This window comes from Phyllostomus hastatus, unplaced genomic scaffold (assembly GCF_019186645.2).
Source record: "Phyllostomus hastatus isolate PE091 unplaced genomic scaffold, TTU_PhHast_1.1 phas_scaffold_78, whole genome shotgun sequence".
In the NCBI taxonomy this organism is placed as follows: Eukaryota; Metazoa; Chordata; class Mammalia; order Chiroptera; family Phyllostomidae; genus Phyllostomus; species Phyllostomus hastatus.
This window is the reverse complement of record NW_025334041.1, coordinates 73,777,146-73,794,036: the sequence shown is the minus strand read 5'-3', so window position 1 is coordinate 73,794,036 and position 16,891 is coordinate 73,777,146. Positions and strand designations below refer to the sequence as shown.

The window sequence follows — 16,891 nt, the reverse complement described above, 5'->3', positions numbered from 1 at the left end:
GTGAACAAATAACTAAATGTAACCATAGAGGGTGTGTGCTATTCTATGTAATTGAACCTTCTATGACTGACCACTCTCCATAAAGCATGACTAGCATGGGTGTGTTGGGAAAGAGCAATTCCATTGATTATCTCTAGTTTTCCCTGAAACAAATTGCAGTCTTTTGCAAAAAATCTTGGTAGGAAATATAAGGGGAGGCTGTGGAGTGCAACCAGGGAGTCATGGATCAAGGTTAACACACACATTCTAATTGCCTTTCACAGGCATTGAACTGTGATGGTATGCATTGACACAGGTAGTAAGGGACTGAAATGATTGGGAATTATTGTTTTGATTTGAAAAACTGTTGCATGGAAGGGGTGGTTGTAGCAAAGTTTAAGAGAGGGTAAAGAAAGTGTTTTATTAGAGCAAATTCTGAAAGACATTTTGGAATAAGAGACTTGCCACCGATAGTAAGATTAAGCAACTCATTCCTTAGATATGCTAAACACTTCTGCCTTTCCTCAAAAACACTTCAACTAAGACATAAAATTTGCAATTTGGAAAATAGACATTATCTTTTGCCATATGATTATTAGTGATATAAAAGTTCACTATGAAGCTAAAAAAAATTACAAGTTTGTTCTCCTTCAATCATAAGAAGCAATTTTTCAGAAGTCAGATTTGAAGTTTTTTTAAATTTTAATTTTGTAAGAGATTGTATTAACTGTTCCTTGACATCAAGGATAGTATCTTCCCTCACTTGTTTATCCCCAGATCAGAGCATGTTGTCGGACCCAGAGGAGGTGTTTGTGTTTGTTTGTTTGTTTAGTTATATTGAATTGAATTCTACTCAGGAAAAATATAATTTTATGTGTCTATTTATAATATTTAGGAAACCATAAAAGCAGCATTTGAATCTGCCCAATTGTATGCAGCTACATTTGAAAAGTTCCAGCTATTCTTCAGGGAAAATGAAAGTCTTGATTTACAAGCTCTTAAACTTCAGGAACCTGGTAACTTTTCTGATTTTCCTTGTTAATTATTTTTGAGAAGGACATCAAGGTTTATAGTCTTCTAGGTTTGCTGGGTGGTGAATGGTGACAGAAATGGTAACTCAAAAGAGTTTGCCTGACAAAAGGCAAGAGTTTATTCATTTCTACATTATTTCTGTAGAATTACTCTTTTCTTTAGCTTTACTCAGTGTTAATGTTTTATTTTAGAATATTATGAGAAGCAAATTTTCCTAATGACTTTATCAGTACTAACCCTATATAGCCTGAATATGGAAAGGAGTTGAATGTTTACCTCTAAAATAATGTTTACATGAGTGTTTTTCTATCTCAGGAACTCAAGTTACTATTTATTTCTCCGATCATATTACAAGCTGATGGGTATGAATCAACAATTATTAGTCATAAAATTAGACCCAAGGGGAAATGATTTTATTAGACTTATATTTTAAAAAGAAAAATTTTAAATCCTCACCAAAAGACAATGTTTATTGATTTTAGAAAGAAATGAGCCCTGGCTGGTGTAGCTCAGTGGATTGAGTGCAGGCCTGTGAACCAAAGGGTTGCCAGTTGGATTCCTAGTCAGGGCATGTGCCTGGGTTGTGGGCCAGGTCCCCAGTAGGGGGCCCTTGAAAGGCAACCACACATTGATGTTTCTCTCTCTCTCTTTCTCCCTCCCTTCCCCTCTCTCTAAAAATAATTAAATAAAATCTTAAAAAAATAAGTGAAATGAAGAGAGGAGGGTGAAGAGGGAGGGGACAGAGAGAGAGAGAAACATCGCTGTGAGAGAGAAACATTGATCAGATGTCCCCCATATGTGCCCTCACTGAGAATAGAACCAGCAACCTTTTTTGTGTACCAGACGATGCTCCAACCAACTGAGCCACCAGGCCAGGACTAGACTTACTATCTTTTACAAAAGAAAATAATTTGCAATACCCAAGTGAAATTTCAGGCAAAGAAGTTCCCAGATGATTATGATAATTAAATTCATATTATTTATTGCTACTTTAAAATATGAAGTATATCACTCACATTCTTTTTTTATTTCATGAACTGTTCTTTTTGCTTTAATTTCTCATACAGAAAAATGATTACTTTCATATTTGCCTTATGAACCAGCACTAATTTTTTAATAAATTTGTATGATTTTCTTTCAGCCCCTTATTTTTATTGTGTTAAAGTAAATTAGACATTCCATCACTAAATTAACTATGTCAATATGCATCTCTAATAAGCATATTCCTATAGAAGAACCAAAATAATATCATACCTTAAAAAAATAACAATGTTTTAATATCACCATGTAGTCCATATTCAGAATCCCTCAAATATAGCAGTTTGCAGCTGGTTTGACCCAGATTCCAGCCTAAGAGCAAACATTGTATTCAGTCATTAAGTCTCTGAGACATAGTGTATGGAACTGAAATGAACTAAGAGACACGATGCCTTGCATGCTGTAATATGGCACCATGGTGGCAGCAAGGTACAGAGCCTGGCATTTGGGCACAAAAAGTGCCTGACCCAAATAACCAATTTTAGTCACTTAGGTCTTATACTCACAGCCTTGTGCCCAAGGCCTCCTAGTCTCCTGCTACCACATTCCTCACAGTGGGTAATTTTAATCCCCCACCAAGCTTCCATCAGAATGATATCACCAGACTTCCAGGTTTTCCTTAACCTAGCCCACCTTGGTTTGTCAATCCTGTCCCAATCCTGGAACCAGAGTCTCACAGGTGTTTACTGCCTGTTGGCAGGGACTTCAGAACACATTGGCCTGGGTTCCTAAATGCTGCATTCCTCCTGCTTTTGGAATTCTGTGGCATTTGCTAAACTTGTAAACCCAGTTGTTTGCTAGAGGTTAACAGAAGGTAGCTTTGCCCCTTGGCTACCATGCCTTACCTATTATAATATTCTCTCAAAATTATAATATTCCTTTATGGACTTCTGGCCAAGATGGAGGTGTAGGTAGACACACTGTGCCTCCTTGCACAACCAAAATAAGGACAACAACAATTTAGAAACAGAATAACAACCAGAACTGATAGAAAATTGATCTGTATGCAAGCCCAACAACCAAGGAGTTAAAATAGGCACATTCATCCAGACCAGTAGGCGGGACAGAGTCAGGCAGCTGTGCAGAGAGAGGTCGAGGCACAAACAGTGGTGGCACCAGGCACACAAGACCACAATGGGTGGACCCTGGGCGCTCAGGTGGCAGCTGGCACACCCCGGGTGCGGGGTGGCAACGGGGTGTGGCAGAGATTGTGAAAGGAGGCACAGCAAGCAAGGCAGCTGGCTGACTGGGTGGTCCCACATTCACACTGAAATGAACCAGTCAAGGCTGGGGAGTGAGACAGACTGTGCAACCCAGGGTCCCAGTACTAAGAAATAAAGCCTCAAGGCACCGATTGGGGACACCTGCTGGAGTTGAGGCACAGGGAGAGAGATTGCCAGCATCACAAGAGAGTTTGTTGGAGAGACCCACAGGGTCCTAGAATGTGCACAAGCCCACCCACATGGGAATCAGCACCAGAAAGGCCCAGTTTGCTAGGGGAAAGCAGCGGAAGGGGCTGAAATCCGATAGAGAGTGGAGCAAGCGCCATTGTTCCCTCTCAGACTAAGCCCCCACATACAGCATCACAACCTAGTGACTGGGGTACTCCGCCCTGTTGAACACCTAAGGCTCCGCCCCTCATATGTAATGGGTACACTGAGACAAAAAAAAAAAAGGTCCAAACAGAAGAACAGATCAAAGCTCCACAGTAAATACAACTGAGCAACTAAGAGATAGCCAACCTATCAGATGCATAATTCAAAGCACTGGTGATCAGGATGCTCACAGAACTGGTTGAATTTGGTCACAAATTAGATGAAAAAATGAAGGCTACGCTTAGTGAAATAAAGGAAAATTCACAGGGAACCAATAGTGATGGGAAGAAAACTGGAACTCAAATCAATGGAGAGGATCAGAAGGAAGAAACAAGCAAACAGAAATGAATGAAGAAACAAGAATTCAAAAAAATGAGGAGAGGCTTAGGAATCTCCAGGACATCTTTAAACATTCCAACACCTGAATTATAGGGGTAATCAGAAGGGGAAGAGGAAGAGCCACAAATGGAAAAGTTATTTGAACAAATAATAAAGAAGAACTTCCCCAGTCTGGCTAAGGAAATAGACTTCCAGGAAGTCCAGGAAGCTCAGAGAGTCCCAAAGAAGTTGGAACCGAGGAGGAACACACCAAGACACATCATAAGTACATCAGTCAAGGTAAAAACGAAGGCGAGAATCCTAGAAGCAGCAACAGATAAGGAGACAGTAACCTGCAAAGGAGTTCCCATCAGACTGTCAGCTGATTTCTCAAAAGAGACCTTGCAGGCAAGAAGGGGCTGGAAAGAAGTATTCCAAGTCATGAAAGGCAAGGACCTACATCCAAGATTGCTCTATCCAGCAAAGCTTTCATTTAGAATGGAAGGGCAGATAAAGGGCTTCTCAGATATGGTCAAGTTAAAGGAGTTCATCATCACCAAGCCCTTATTTTATGAAATGTTAAAGGAACTTATCTAAGAAAAAGAAGATAAAAACATATATAATAAAATGACAGCAAACTCACAATTATTAACAACCACAACTAAAACAAAAACAAAGCAAACAACTGCAACAAGAGCAGAACCACAGAAATGGAGATCACATGGAGGGTTAGCAATAGGGGAGTGGGAGGAGGAGAGAGGGGTAAAAGTTACAGAGAATAAGTAGCATAGATGGTAGGTAGAAAATAGACAGGGGGAGGGCAAGAACAGTATGGGAAATGTAGAAGCCCATGAACTTATGACACATGGACATGAACTAAAGTGGGGGAATGTGGGTGGGGGAGGGTGTACAGGATGGAAGGGAATGAAAGGGGGGAAATGGGACAACTATAATAGCATAATCAATAACATATATTTTAAAAAATTATAATGTTCCTTAAACATATTATAGATAATTAATAAATGTCTGTGTAACCGACCTTTGAGACAGAGTGTCCCCTGACCTGTCCCAGAAGATGATCAGGGGACAGGTTCTGGCTTCCTGAAATAATCAGCTACCTCTTACCACTAAATTCCTATAAAAGTCAGTTTTACTAATAATTTCTATACTTGTTGAGCACTATAACTTGAAAGATACTGTGCTAAGTGACTCTCAGGTATCTCATCTAACCTTACAGTTCTAGGAGGTATCAGTATTCTCATTTTACAAATAAAGTAACGGAGATACATAGAAATAAGGAAACTGCAAAATTATGTAGCTCTTAAGTGGTTTAGAAACACTTTTCTCTGACTTGAAAGCTTGTGTGCTTAACCATTATGCATACTGCCTGTCAACCTCAAAAAGAGGTAGAAAATAAATCTTATTTCTCTTCTATCAGCTTTGCTCTTTTGTTTCTCTTTGGCTGTGTCATTGAGGCCAAAGAGAAACATGGTTATTAGATCAATTACCTTGTTGATCTAAATTTATTTATGTATAAATTGAGAGTATTGGACGAAATCGGTGTTTTCCAAACCGCTATTCCTTGGAACGCTATTAGAAAGTATAATTATGTGATACCAGGTAAAAAGACTCTGTGTTCAGATAAATTCGGAAAATACTAGGCTACGCAACATCATACAGGTTTCCTTACCAGAGGACTTCTCGGATTATTTGATAGCCTTATTTTGTCAGTTCTGGGGGGGAAAAACCCACATATCAAAACCTTCTGAAGTGAGGAGGGTAGGTAACTGTCCTTTTTTCTATTATGAGGAAGCTGAAGCTCAGGAAAATTAAGTGACTAACCCAAAGCCACATGTGGGTTAAAGACTGCCCCTAGGTCTTCAAGCACTCTGCCTTGTCTGTTCTTTATATTATGCCAAACTCCCCGTTTGTGCAGGAGAGGAGATGACATGCATAAAGGCGGGAATCAACACCCTTTTCTCTCCGCGATGGTGGAGGGTTGCAGAATACTCAGGAGATCCGTCTGACCCACATGGAGGAAGTAATTGGAAATAAAGTTAGCTAAATTTGAGAGGGCACAGGGTTTTGAAAGACAAGCAGAGTAGTTTAGTATTGCATGTGTATTAGAAAGAGCTGGTTTTGACCAATAGCATGATGAAAGTGTATTCAAGAATAATCGGGCTTCCACTGCTTTCAGGCAGATTAGAGAAGGGAGACAATGGAGGCAGGAAATTCTCAAAACGCAGCTGCAGCTTGTGGCAGGTGCAAACCGACAAGGCCTTGACCATGGCGTGGAGCAGGGTTGGCAGAGAGGTGGTGGGAAGAAGAATGGAGATAACTAAGCTATGCCTGATCTCTTGTGTCTCAAAATGTTATTGCTAATATCCTCAAAAAGCTTTCCTTTTTTGGTACCATTTAGAAAAAAACCTTAGATTAAGCCCAATTTCAAACCAATCTGACTCTAGAATGGACTAGAATCTAGTCCATTCCAGACTAGTTCCTCTCATGCCATTTTGAGTTACCTTCTTAATAGGAGCTGGAAACATATTTACATATTTAATTTTATTTAAAAGCCTATTTCACTATTATATATTAGTTTTTTATTATAAGAATAAAATATAAAGAACTATGAATTAACCCTTTAAAATTATACAAAGTACCATACCTATGAATAATATTATAAACATATCTATAAATTTACTAATTTAATAATTATTAACATATTTCATAATAATCCTTCAAAATCTAATATAATGTATTTTATCCCTTATATGAATTATTTTATGTAGATGTTCAGTTCTTTAGTGAACAACTGGAAAAATACCACAGGCAGCACAAGGACGCTATAGCCCTGAGACCCACCCGAAACGTAGGACTGCTGCTCATTGACACTAAGATGCTAAAAGAAAAACTAATTCCATCACCCTTACGATGCTTGGAGGTAACTATGAACTGGGAAAAGTTTTCATTATGAGCTCTACAATTGTTTTTTGATTTTTCTACTGCAAATAAACTATCTTTATTTTCTAGTGTGGCAAATACTTAAAATTAACATTAAGTCTACTGGGCATTCTCAGTTTTAGAAGAAGTTCCATATTCTCCTTTCTGTTCCAAGCACAGTTAGCTTTCAGATGAGGAAAGGGAGGAGCCTGCCAGCCTCAGACCAGCCTCTTACTCACCCTCTTTTTTCCTTTGTTGGAGTATTTCAAGGCTCTTTAGCGTTGTAGTGGGAAAGCTACTTCATTCTAGGATGCTCAGATCAAGTTTTGGAGAGCATTCCCTGGTCTGAAACTGTCCCTAAAGATCTGACTACATTTTGGTAACTTGCAAGCTGTAGTTCACAAGGTCAATCCAGCCTACTACCTGTTCTGGACAGTTTATTAGAACACAGCCAGGACAATTTGCACATGTGTACTTTAGCCTGTGGTTGCTTTCTCACTACAAGGATGAAGTTGAGTAGTTGTGACAGAGACTGTATGTCCTGCAAATCTAAAGTATCTACTATTTAGCCCTTACAGAAACTTCTGAGCTCTGTATAAAAGACTGCAGACCTGAGCACTAGTGCCTGTTCCGTCATCCTAATTAGTTGTATGACTTTGGGCATTCGTCTAAAGCTTTGCTTCTTCATCTGTTAAAAATGACAAAATATATAATTGGAGCAAAATAGTTTCAATTTCAACAGTTGGAACACAACTATATATGAAGCCAAAGAAAACTGACCTCAAATTGGCTTAAGCAATCAATAAATTTGCAGGCTATGCATCTAAAAATCAGGGTGAGTGGGCATCAGGGAGGTTCGATCTAGGTACTCAGTGGTGTTACCAAAAACTCATTTCTTTTCATTCTCTTCGCTGAGCCTCCTGATGTGCCAGTTTCACCATAATACTAGTATTCCCTTACATTTCTGAAATGGCTGGGGAAAACTCCATAGCTAATTATTTCCTTGTTTATGTACAGAGAGAGAAAGAGAGAGAAATTGGGATTCTGAGCATACATTTCTCTCAGCCTTAAACAGTAGTACTAGACCTCTTTCTAACTGAATCAGCTAAGGTCAGATGTCCACCCTTATCCAGTCACATCAACGAAAGGAAGCCAGCTTCATATTTGCCTAGTGATCAACCAGACTACACCTTTGTTTCTGAAGGAGAACTCAATCCATTCCCCCCAAAGTACATGGCTACCACCCAACGTGAAAGGAATAGGATTGATGCTGGGGAGGACACCACAATGTCCACTCCATAGGGCAAAGTAATAGAAAGGGTGCTGACAAGAGATCAGAGAATTTAGGCAAACTGTTTAATAAGCTGTGCAATCTAGTTTGTTCTGGGAATGATCTTCACAACCTGATCTTCCTGCTGGTTCATTTAACTAGCAGGGATTTCATGTGGGAAAAATGTCCCTTTATATACACTACTGCATCCAGTATTTGCTAATTTAACAGATGTTCAGTTTGGATTTATCTAAAATGTATAATAAAATGACAATATATTCAAGAAGTTAGGCTTAATTTTCTTTTTCTTTCCTAGGTGCTAAATTATATGCTTCCTTGTCAAAGCAAGAAAAAAGTGGATGCCATTATCTCTGAGGCACAAGATGCAGAGTATAAACTTGAATTTGCTCCAACGACCACCATAGAATATGTTAACAGCTTAATATTTCTTGACGAAATTCAGGAAAGGGTGAGTTGTTTCATATAACTCAGTATTGCAGATCTTGTGGTAGATAATGAAGACACATAAAAAAACTGAGGGGTTGAAGGTCAAGGCACAGCTGTGAAACTATCAGAAACGCTTTCACACAGAGTGAGTGGACGCCCTATGTCACAGAGATGATGACAGCTGACGATGATGAGTCTCTGACGATGATGTCATTTGTTAATGACATTTCACTCAATGAAGTGAATAGTGTTATACATTGTTAACAGAATTAGTAAAGGCTATTTCATATGCCAATAAAAGTAACAATTTTGTTTCTCATTTCAAGAAATAGCACCTTCTCAAATAGCAGATGATTGTGGTTTTCCCTCAGGTTTACTCATACATCTTCCCAAGAGTCTAAAGATGCCAAGTACTTATTATTATTATTTTTTAGTCATTAAGCCTTTGTACACAAATAACCAAAACCCAGTTGAGCTACCTTAGGTCAACACAGGGATCTTCATTTAAGGACTCAAGGACATTTTATGGACTCACCACCCTCACCCTCCACATGCATCCAGAATGTAAGCAGGCTGAGGAACCTAGCACAAGCAGGAATGAGAAAGCTGTAGGAAACCTAGGTAGTTCTCTCTCTCGACCTCATCTCTCTGTATCTCTCTGGGGGTCTCCTTCTTCAAATACGTTGTTTCTTCTTCTTCATCCCATGGCAGCAAATACAGCCACCAGCAACTCCCAAGTTTCATGTTGCAAGCCTAACTAGCCACTGAGTCAGAAAGAAAAGCCCTCCCTTCTAGGTACCCCCATCCTGTTGTATGAACTATGACAGGAAGGTAGGATCACGTTGCAGAGGTTATACTGCTCTCACTCTGCAGTTCCAGAACAGGACAGTTGATGAGCCATACAGAAAACTCAGACTGTGTCCCATCTCCACGAGGCTGTTTCTGCATTTCTCGGTGGTGTGTTGAGGAAGCAGCTTCCCTTAGGGAGATGCTCTGCACACAAACAGCTTCTTTTGGAACCTCATTCATTTGTTCAGAAAATGCAGTGAGTTGCATTTAGTGGGTTGCAAGGATTACAACAATGAGTAAATCTGCTTTGGAGGAGATCAGAGTCCAGGATGAAAGCACAGTTATTATACAGTGGATATAGGTACAAGATACTGTTTTAGGACTGGGCGGTTTGCCCTAGGCTCTATGGGGGATGGGCAAATGTCCTAAAGCACATCTATTCAGAAGGGATTCCAGGAAGTGGGAAAAGTGTGCAACGACCTTAGGCAGCATGACAGGAGCAGCATGTGGCTATGGAGAAAGGGTGTTAGGTATTATGTAGCTAAAGCAGTGTTTTCAAGGATAGGACAGAAGAAAGGGATTCTGGAGGTGTTACGTAAGTAGAGTTGAAAGGACTTAGTGGACAACTGAATGAGGGAACAGCAAGAGAAGTCCAAGATAACTCTCCGGTATCTCTCTACAGTGAATGGGTAGATAGTAGTATTATTAATCTCTATGGGTAGGGGACAGCCTCGTAATTGTTGCATTGCCAGGCCATTTTTTTTTTTTAGAGTAAAAGAGGCACTATTAATGACTCTTCCAGGACAAGCAAAAACCAGGACCCTCTCAGAGAAACCTGGACATATGCTTACCCTGAGTACAGGAAGCACAGGAAGAGGAACCAATCTTGATGAACAGGGACTTAGTTCTATGCATAACTTAAGATGTTACAGGCTTTGTTGAAAAGTAACAGAAACTCACTAGGTTATCTTAGAAAAGGAGAAGATTTATTCTAGGTTAGCAGAGTTATCTTCTGGAATTTAAAGAGCCTAGCCTTTAGAAAGGACAGAAACTAGGGATTAAAACAGCCTAGTAAAACCAAAAGGACTGCCTCTTTCCATCTCTCCTCACTGCTCCTTTCTAGAACAGTGTTTCTAAAAGGGCAGTCACAAACCCAGCAGCTGCAATAGCAATGGAGAACTTGTTAGAAATGCACATTCCTTGGCGCTGCCTCAGACCTCCACATCAGAAACTTGGGGGTCAGAAAACACAGCAATCTGTGTTTTAACAAGCTTTCCAAGGTGGCTGTGATGCATGCCAGAGGGTGAGAGCTGTTTCTCTAAAAGCCTCTCTACAGTTATCTTCTCATATTAAGGACCTGCTTTCTGTTTCCACACGAAAGCAAATAGCCTCTGCCGACAGCAGCAGTCTGACTCTTCCTATGTCGAAGAGAGAGGCCAGACTGCTCTGGGTTTGCTGGCTCCCAATCTGGTGCTACTTGGTTCAGTCTGTGGCCAGGAGGTTAGGTCAAGTCGTATGGACGTGGCTGCTCTACCTATAACTGTGTGGCAGAGTTGGAGGGAGGAAGGTTCCCCAAAATTGAAGAGTTCCTTGCCAGAAAACTAGGAGAGATGCTGTTCATTGAAGGTAGGACATCAGAGTGAAGATGTTTAGTAGTCAGTTGGAGGTAGTAGAAGTATTTGTTAAAGGATGGTGGTAGGCTCCCCGTTCTGAATCTGCGCAGGCAGGAGCAGGGCCTGTCCACCTCACAGCTCAGCACGTGCACCTGTGGGCTCTGATACTACAACTGAGCATCTTCACAACACATGTTGTCTCTGAAAACCTCAAGTATTGGCACTGTTGCTACTAGACAACAAAAGAGAAAGGCAGAAAATAAAAATTTTTAAGAATAATGCTAATTATACTCAACTCTGAACAACTTACCTCATGGGCCTGATTACTTGTATTGTAACAGTGACAGTAGAGATCACCCAGCAGCCTTCAACCAGTTTTTAAAATTAGTGTTATTATTTATTTGAGAGGGGGGAGCATCCACTTGTTGTTCCACTTATTTATGTATTCACTGGTTGATTCTTGTATGTGTCCTGATTGGGGATTGAACCCACAACCTTGGTGTACTGGGATTAAACTCTAACCAACTGAGCTGCTCGTGCAGGGCTGGCTTTAGCCCCTTTAACGTACCCCTCATGTGCTGGCTCTGCATAGCGTGATGTCGGTGCTGCACGAAGACTATCTCCTATTAGATGAAACCTAAAGAGAATAACAGGACTAGGATACATTTAACAAGCCACAAATGTTTCTATTTAGATTGAAAGCCTTGAAGATGAAGGGAATGTGGTGATTCAAATGTACAAGCTCATTGATCAGTATCACGTTCCCACACCACCTGAAGACTTTGCTGTTTTTGCTACTATGAAGCCATCCATCGTTGCTGTTCGGAATGCTATCGATAAATCCGTAGGTGACAGAGAAGCAAGCATTAAGCAGTTTTGTGTGCAGTTGGGTAAAGATCTCGATGATCTGACCAATGAGGTGAATGAAATAAAGCTGCTAGCACAGGTAAGTTAAGGATGAATTTTTAAAAATAACATGTTCAGCTTGACTGCTACATTTTAATTGAACCATTTAGGGAGCATATTTCATTTTAATCTGATTTAACTTTTGTTTTACATGGCTTTATTCTGTCCAATTAACAAGGTCTTTGAGCTTCTATTTAAAATCAGAAGTGTTTCTGAACTCTCTTCATGGTACTAAATAAATTCCAAACCATTGTGAGTAAAGTATATGTGTAATAGTTTATTTTATTTCTCCTGGCTTGGATTTATTATTCTCAAATAAGTGTTTTTACAACTTGTTAGCCTATTTTATAGCTATTGTCACAGTGAGGTGTTTTTTTCTAACCACAGATTAGAAAATTTCTATTTAGGGAGAGGCAGAGTTTAAAGTGATAATGATAGTGAAGAATATTTGGTTAACTTGCACTAATTTTACTATACATCAAGGGGAATGTTTTAATAATTTAAAATAGAAGTCTGGGTGATTCTCAGCTGAAGCATATACATGAAAATCTGATTTTGTAATGGTCCATTATTTTATTAACATTGACTAAAACTTGTCACAGAGGTGTAAAACCATATAAAGTTATAATCAAATCAGAATAATTGGGAAATAGTCAATGTTCATCAACAAAATATTAATAAAATGTGTTAGGGTGCATCTACTCAAAGGAATACAATACAGAATTAAAGATTATAATATATATTTATATGTATTGACATGGGAATGAAAAAGTAGCTGGTATTTATTGTCTACCTAGTATGTATTATGTACTAAAGTATTTTTGTATTTTCACATAGAGAAAACTGTACATAACTGCAATATCCACACAACTCAATGAGTTATCAGAAAGTGAACACATCCATGTATCCACTGCTTGTGTCAGGAACTACAACATTACTTGTTCCCTAGTGTCCCTTGTTATCACTAACCCTTTCTTCCTCTCCAAAGCCATCCACTACTCTGAATTCTAATGCTATACAATAGTTTTGCCTGTTTATGAACTTCAATTAAATAGAATCATACAGCCCTAGCTGGTGTGGCTCAGCAGATTGAGTGCTGGCCTAAGAACCAAAACATCACTGGTTTGATACCCAGTCATGGCACATGCCTGGGCTGTGTGCCAGGTTCCCTGTGGGGGGCGCACCAGGGGCAACCACACATTGATGTTTCTCTCTTTCTCCCTCCCCCTCTCTAAAAATAAATTAAAAAATTGTTTTAAAAAAGAATTCAAAAATAGAATCATACAGCAGTGTGCCCTTTATTTGATTTTGTTTCATTCCTGAGATTCATCCATGTTGCTGTGTATGGATGTAACTTATCCACGTTCATTGCTATGTTGTATTTCATCATATACCACAATTTAATTATTCATTCCACAGTTGATGGACATTGGATTGCTTACAGTTTTTAACAATAGTAAATAATGCTTCTAGGAAGATTCATATATATATATATATACATATATATATGTGTGTATATATATATATATACACACACATATATATATATTTTCATGTCTTAACTCATTTAATCTTCAGAACACCTATAAGGTTCTACTATTCACATTTTATAGAGAAGGAAACCAAGACACAAGGAGGTTCAGTAACCTGCCTAGGGTCACACAAATAATAAATGGAGGAACCAGAATTTAAGCTTAGGCAGTCTGGTCCCAGTGGTTAATAGTCTGCTATTAGCTCCTTACTATATTCTGTTTTCCATACAGAGCAGACAGTAAAAAGTATGAATGGTTAGTCTTTGTTTGGGAACAATACATATGTATATAGATAGATTGCTAGAGAGAGCAAAAGTGACAGCAAGGGCTTTATGTGTAATTGCGCATTTTAAAAAGCCTAGTGTACAAAAATGTAACAAAAATGAAAGCAGAGTTTCTCTCCAGCAAGTGCTTCTTCTATAGAGGCTTTGGAATTAACTCGTCATCCCTGGAGCAGAGAACTGCAACTCCACCATTTCCATAAATGGTACATCTTGCTCTCACGACCACCACTCCTGTTGATAAAGAAAATTGGAGAAAAAACCTAAATGTAACATTTGATAATAACTCAAATTATTTCTATTTGAAATGTCTATTTTATTTTAATTTGGTTTCTTTGGGATATATTTTAGTTCAAAATCAACTCCCTATCAAGCATTTCTTCACCCTTGCTCCTACCCCCTCCCACCTCTTGCTCCATAAGGGGAAATCTGCATTTCCTCCTGGTGGATATGGAAGGGAGGGACATCCAAGTCCTGTGCTGCCCCCTGGACCATTTGGCTTCCTGGGCAGTTTGGCTGGGCCTGGTTGTCCCAGGCAGCTGTTAGCTGAGTCCCTCCAGGTTCTCAAGGTAGCATGCTAGCCCCCGCTGCCGCATTCGTCATTTATGCCATAGTCTACAGCCTCAACCTGTGATTTTCGAATCCTGACTTCAGACTTCCTCTGGTCCACTAGTTCTTCCAGCAGTTCTCACTGCCAGCATCAAGGCCCCTGAGAACTTCATGATTGCCTACATACCACTCCATGAGGCACCAGAGAGTCAACACAAGCCCTTCCACCTGTACACTTCACTGAGCTTTTTCTAGCCAGGAGCCTGTTACCATTTTGAATGCAGGACCAAGCTGTATCAGAGATGGGATAAATGGCTTCACCAAGCTGTGGCTAGAATAGTTCTCAGATTCTTCCAATTTTCTCAGATTCTCCCAAACCTAGGTTAGGTGTTTCTACTTCATTCCTAAACTTCTCCATTCCCATTCACTGGGTAGAGTTTCAGCCCACAGGTCAGCCAGAAAACACGTCTGATTATTTATTCTTTATTTTTTTTCTCTTCCTCCCTCTCAGAATGCAAAGGCTTTCTATTTTGTTTAGTATAAAATGGGGATATTCCTTGTATTATAGCATCTTCCTTCTTTTCCCCATTGCATTCAATTATCCTTACCTGAAATCGTGTTTGTTGAAGAAGTGTAGGAGATGGAAACAGATGAGGGAAAATATACCAGGTACTATTTAAAAACATTGTCATCCCCGTGGCACTTCTTTGTGCATTTCTGCACTTTTTACAGCATGTGTACGCTGCTGTAAAATTGAGGAAAAGCAATCATTTTAACATATTTTATAAAAATCAGAGTGAGAAGAGAATTAGAAAAATATTTTTTGAAAATGTGTGTTAATTAATTTAAAGTCATGGTCTACATCACAAAGCAGGAATGACTCATCAAAAGCTATCTTAATTTTACAGGATCCACAGATTTTGGATATTAATGCTGACCAAGGCAGAATAAAGTCCACATTGAATGATCTGCAAGTAGTTCTAGATGATCTTCAGAAACGTGCATTTCAATACAAATCTTATCAGAAAAATTTTAAGGTAATAGCAATTCTACATGTGTTTTTAAAGCATGTGCATAGCAATGGTAGTGACACACAAGCACTTTCAACAATGTGACTGTAAATATTTAGTGTTTGGACACCCATGTGCCAGTCACTCTACTGGAACGATCTGAAACAAATAAGATGTGTTCTCTGCCTTATGCACTCATTAATGCAAACTTTCCTCCTGGGACTGCTTTTGCCTCATTCTATAAGTTTTGGTGCACTGTGTTTTCATGTTCATCTGTTTAAAGATTAGTACACATTAGAGCCAAAATATTTTTCTTATTAAAAAGTAATTGTGGGTTCGGTCCTGGCGGAATCACCAAAAAAAAAAAAAGTAATTGTGAATTGTAGATAAACCCTCAGACCACAGACTATAATTTCTATGTTAAAATGTATATGGATTTTTAAATGTGGTCAATTAGTTTCCTGATATTCAAGTTTATTTTATATCCATGTATGTGTTTTGATTCTATGAATATTGCCTGATTTGCCCCAGTTTGATGCACTAATTTGGTGACAGGAGAGAATTTTCCTAAGCCAAGGTATAGACTGATCCAAAGGGTAGATTGAAAGGCTAAAAGATATGCCTCAAAAGCAAAAATGAAGAGAAATGAGTGAGAGATATAGTGCTCTAAACAGCTACTAGGGAGGCCAAAATGAAAAGAGAATGGAAAAGATTTCTAAGGTCAAAACCAAGGGGGCCACCAGCAATGTGGGTGTCATTCGTCTCTCCCAAAGTCTTAGAGGAGTGTCTGGACTTCACATGGGAACACATACATGTCTTCCAGAACCCCGCATGGATGGCCAGAAAGTGGTCTTAGGAGCTGTCTGCTCCAGAGCCCAGGGGCTGGTGGAGCAATCAATAGCATAATGGGCTTGGCACTGCACGATGTGACTAGTGCAAAACTTGAGGCAGGAGGTTTGTGCGTGAGAGGGCTGGGTTCGAAGTTGTTCTCAGGTTGAGTTAACTGACCTACAAAATAAGAAAGTATTAGGGTAGGAAGTGTGGTATGGAAGAAATACTGCTTAATAAAAAGCTACAACTAACAGATGGGCATTCTGTGGATCACAAAGCATGGCCCGAGCCAGTGCCTGAAATAGGAGGGGGTTCCCTTCCTTCCACACACTGTATTTATACTTGACCAATTCTTACTTTATAATCACCTCACATTCAACCTTGCTTCTGAAACTCTCAGACATTTGGGGGATAGAAGTGAAGGCCTAACAGTCCTAGGAAATAATTTCTAATTGTTCGTGAAAATGGGGCTAGACCCCTAATATCAGGGTAATTCTGGCCTTGTAAAATGAGTTTGTAAGTGTCCACCTCTTTAAATTTTTTTTGAAAAGTTTGAGAAAGATTGGCATTAATTCTTCTTTAAATGTTCGATGGAATTCACAGTGAAGCCATCTGGTCCTGGGCTCTTCTGTGCTGGGAAGGTTTTGGTTACTGATTCAACCTCCTTACTCATTATTGGTCTGTTTAGATTTTCTTCTTTTTCCTGATTCAGTCTTTTTGGTTGTATGTTTCTAGGAATTTATCTTTTTCTTGTAGGTTAA

General features: G+C 39.3%; 1 protein-coding gene across 1 annotated transcript in view; it reads left to right on the top strand.

Annotated features, from left to right (window-relative positions):
- The window catches only part of DNAH6 (dynein axonemal heavy chain 6), a 247,493-nt gene that overhangs the window by 44,596 nt on the left and 186,006 nt on the right, over positions 1–16,891 (top strand). The window contains exons 11-15 of the mRNA XM_045828050.1: positions 875–995; positions 6,752–6,903; positions 8,489–8,641; positions 11,716–11,967; positions 15,198–15,326. Of these exons, the coding sequence (XP_045684006.1) occupies positions 875–995; positions 6,752–6,903; positions 8,489–8,641; positions 11,716–11,967; positions 15,198–15,326 (807 nt within the window). The remainder of the gene's footprint in view (positions 1–874; positions 996–6,751; positions 6,904–8,488; positions 8,642–11,715; positions 11,968–15,197; positions 15,327–16,891) is intronic.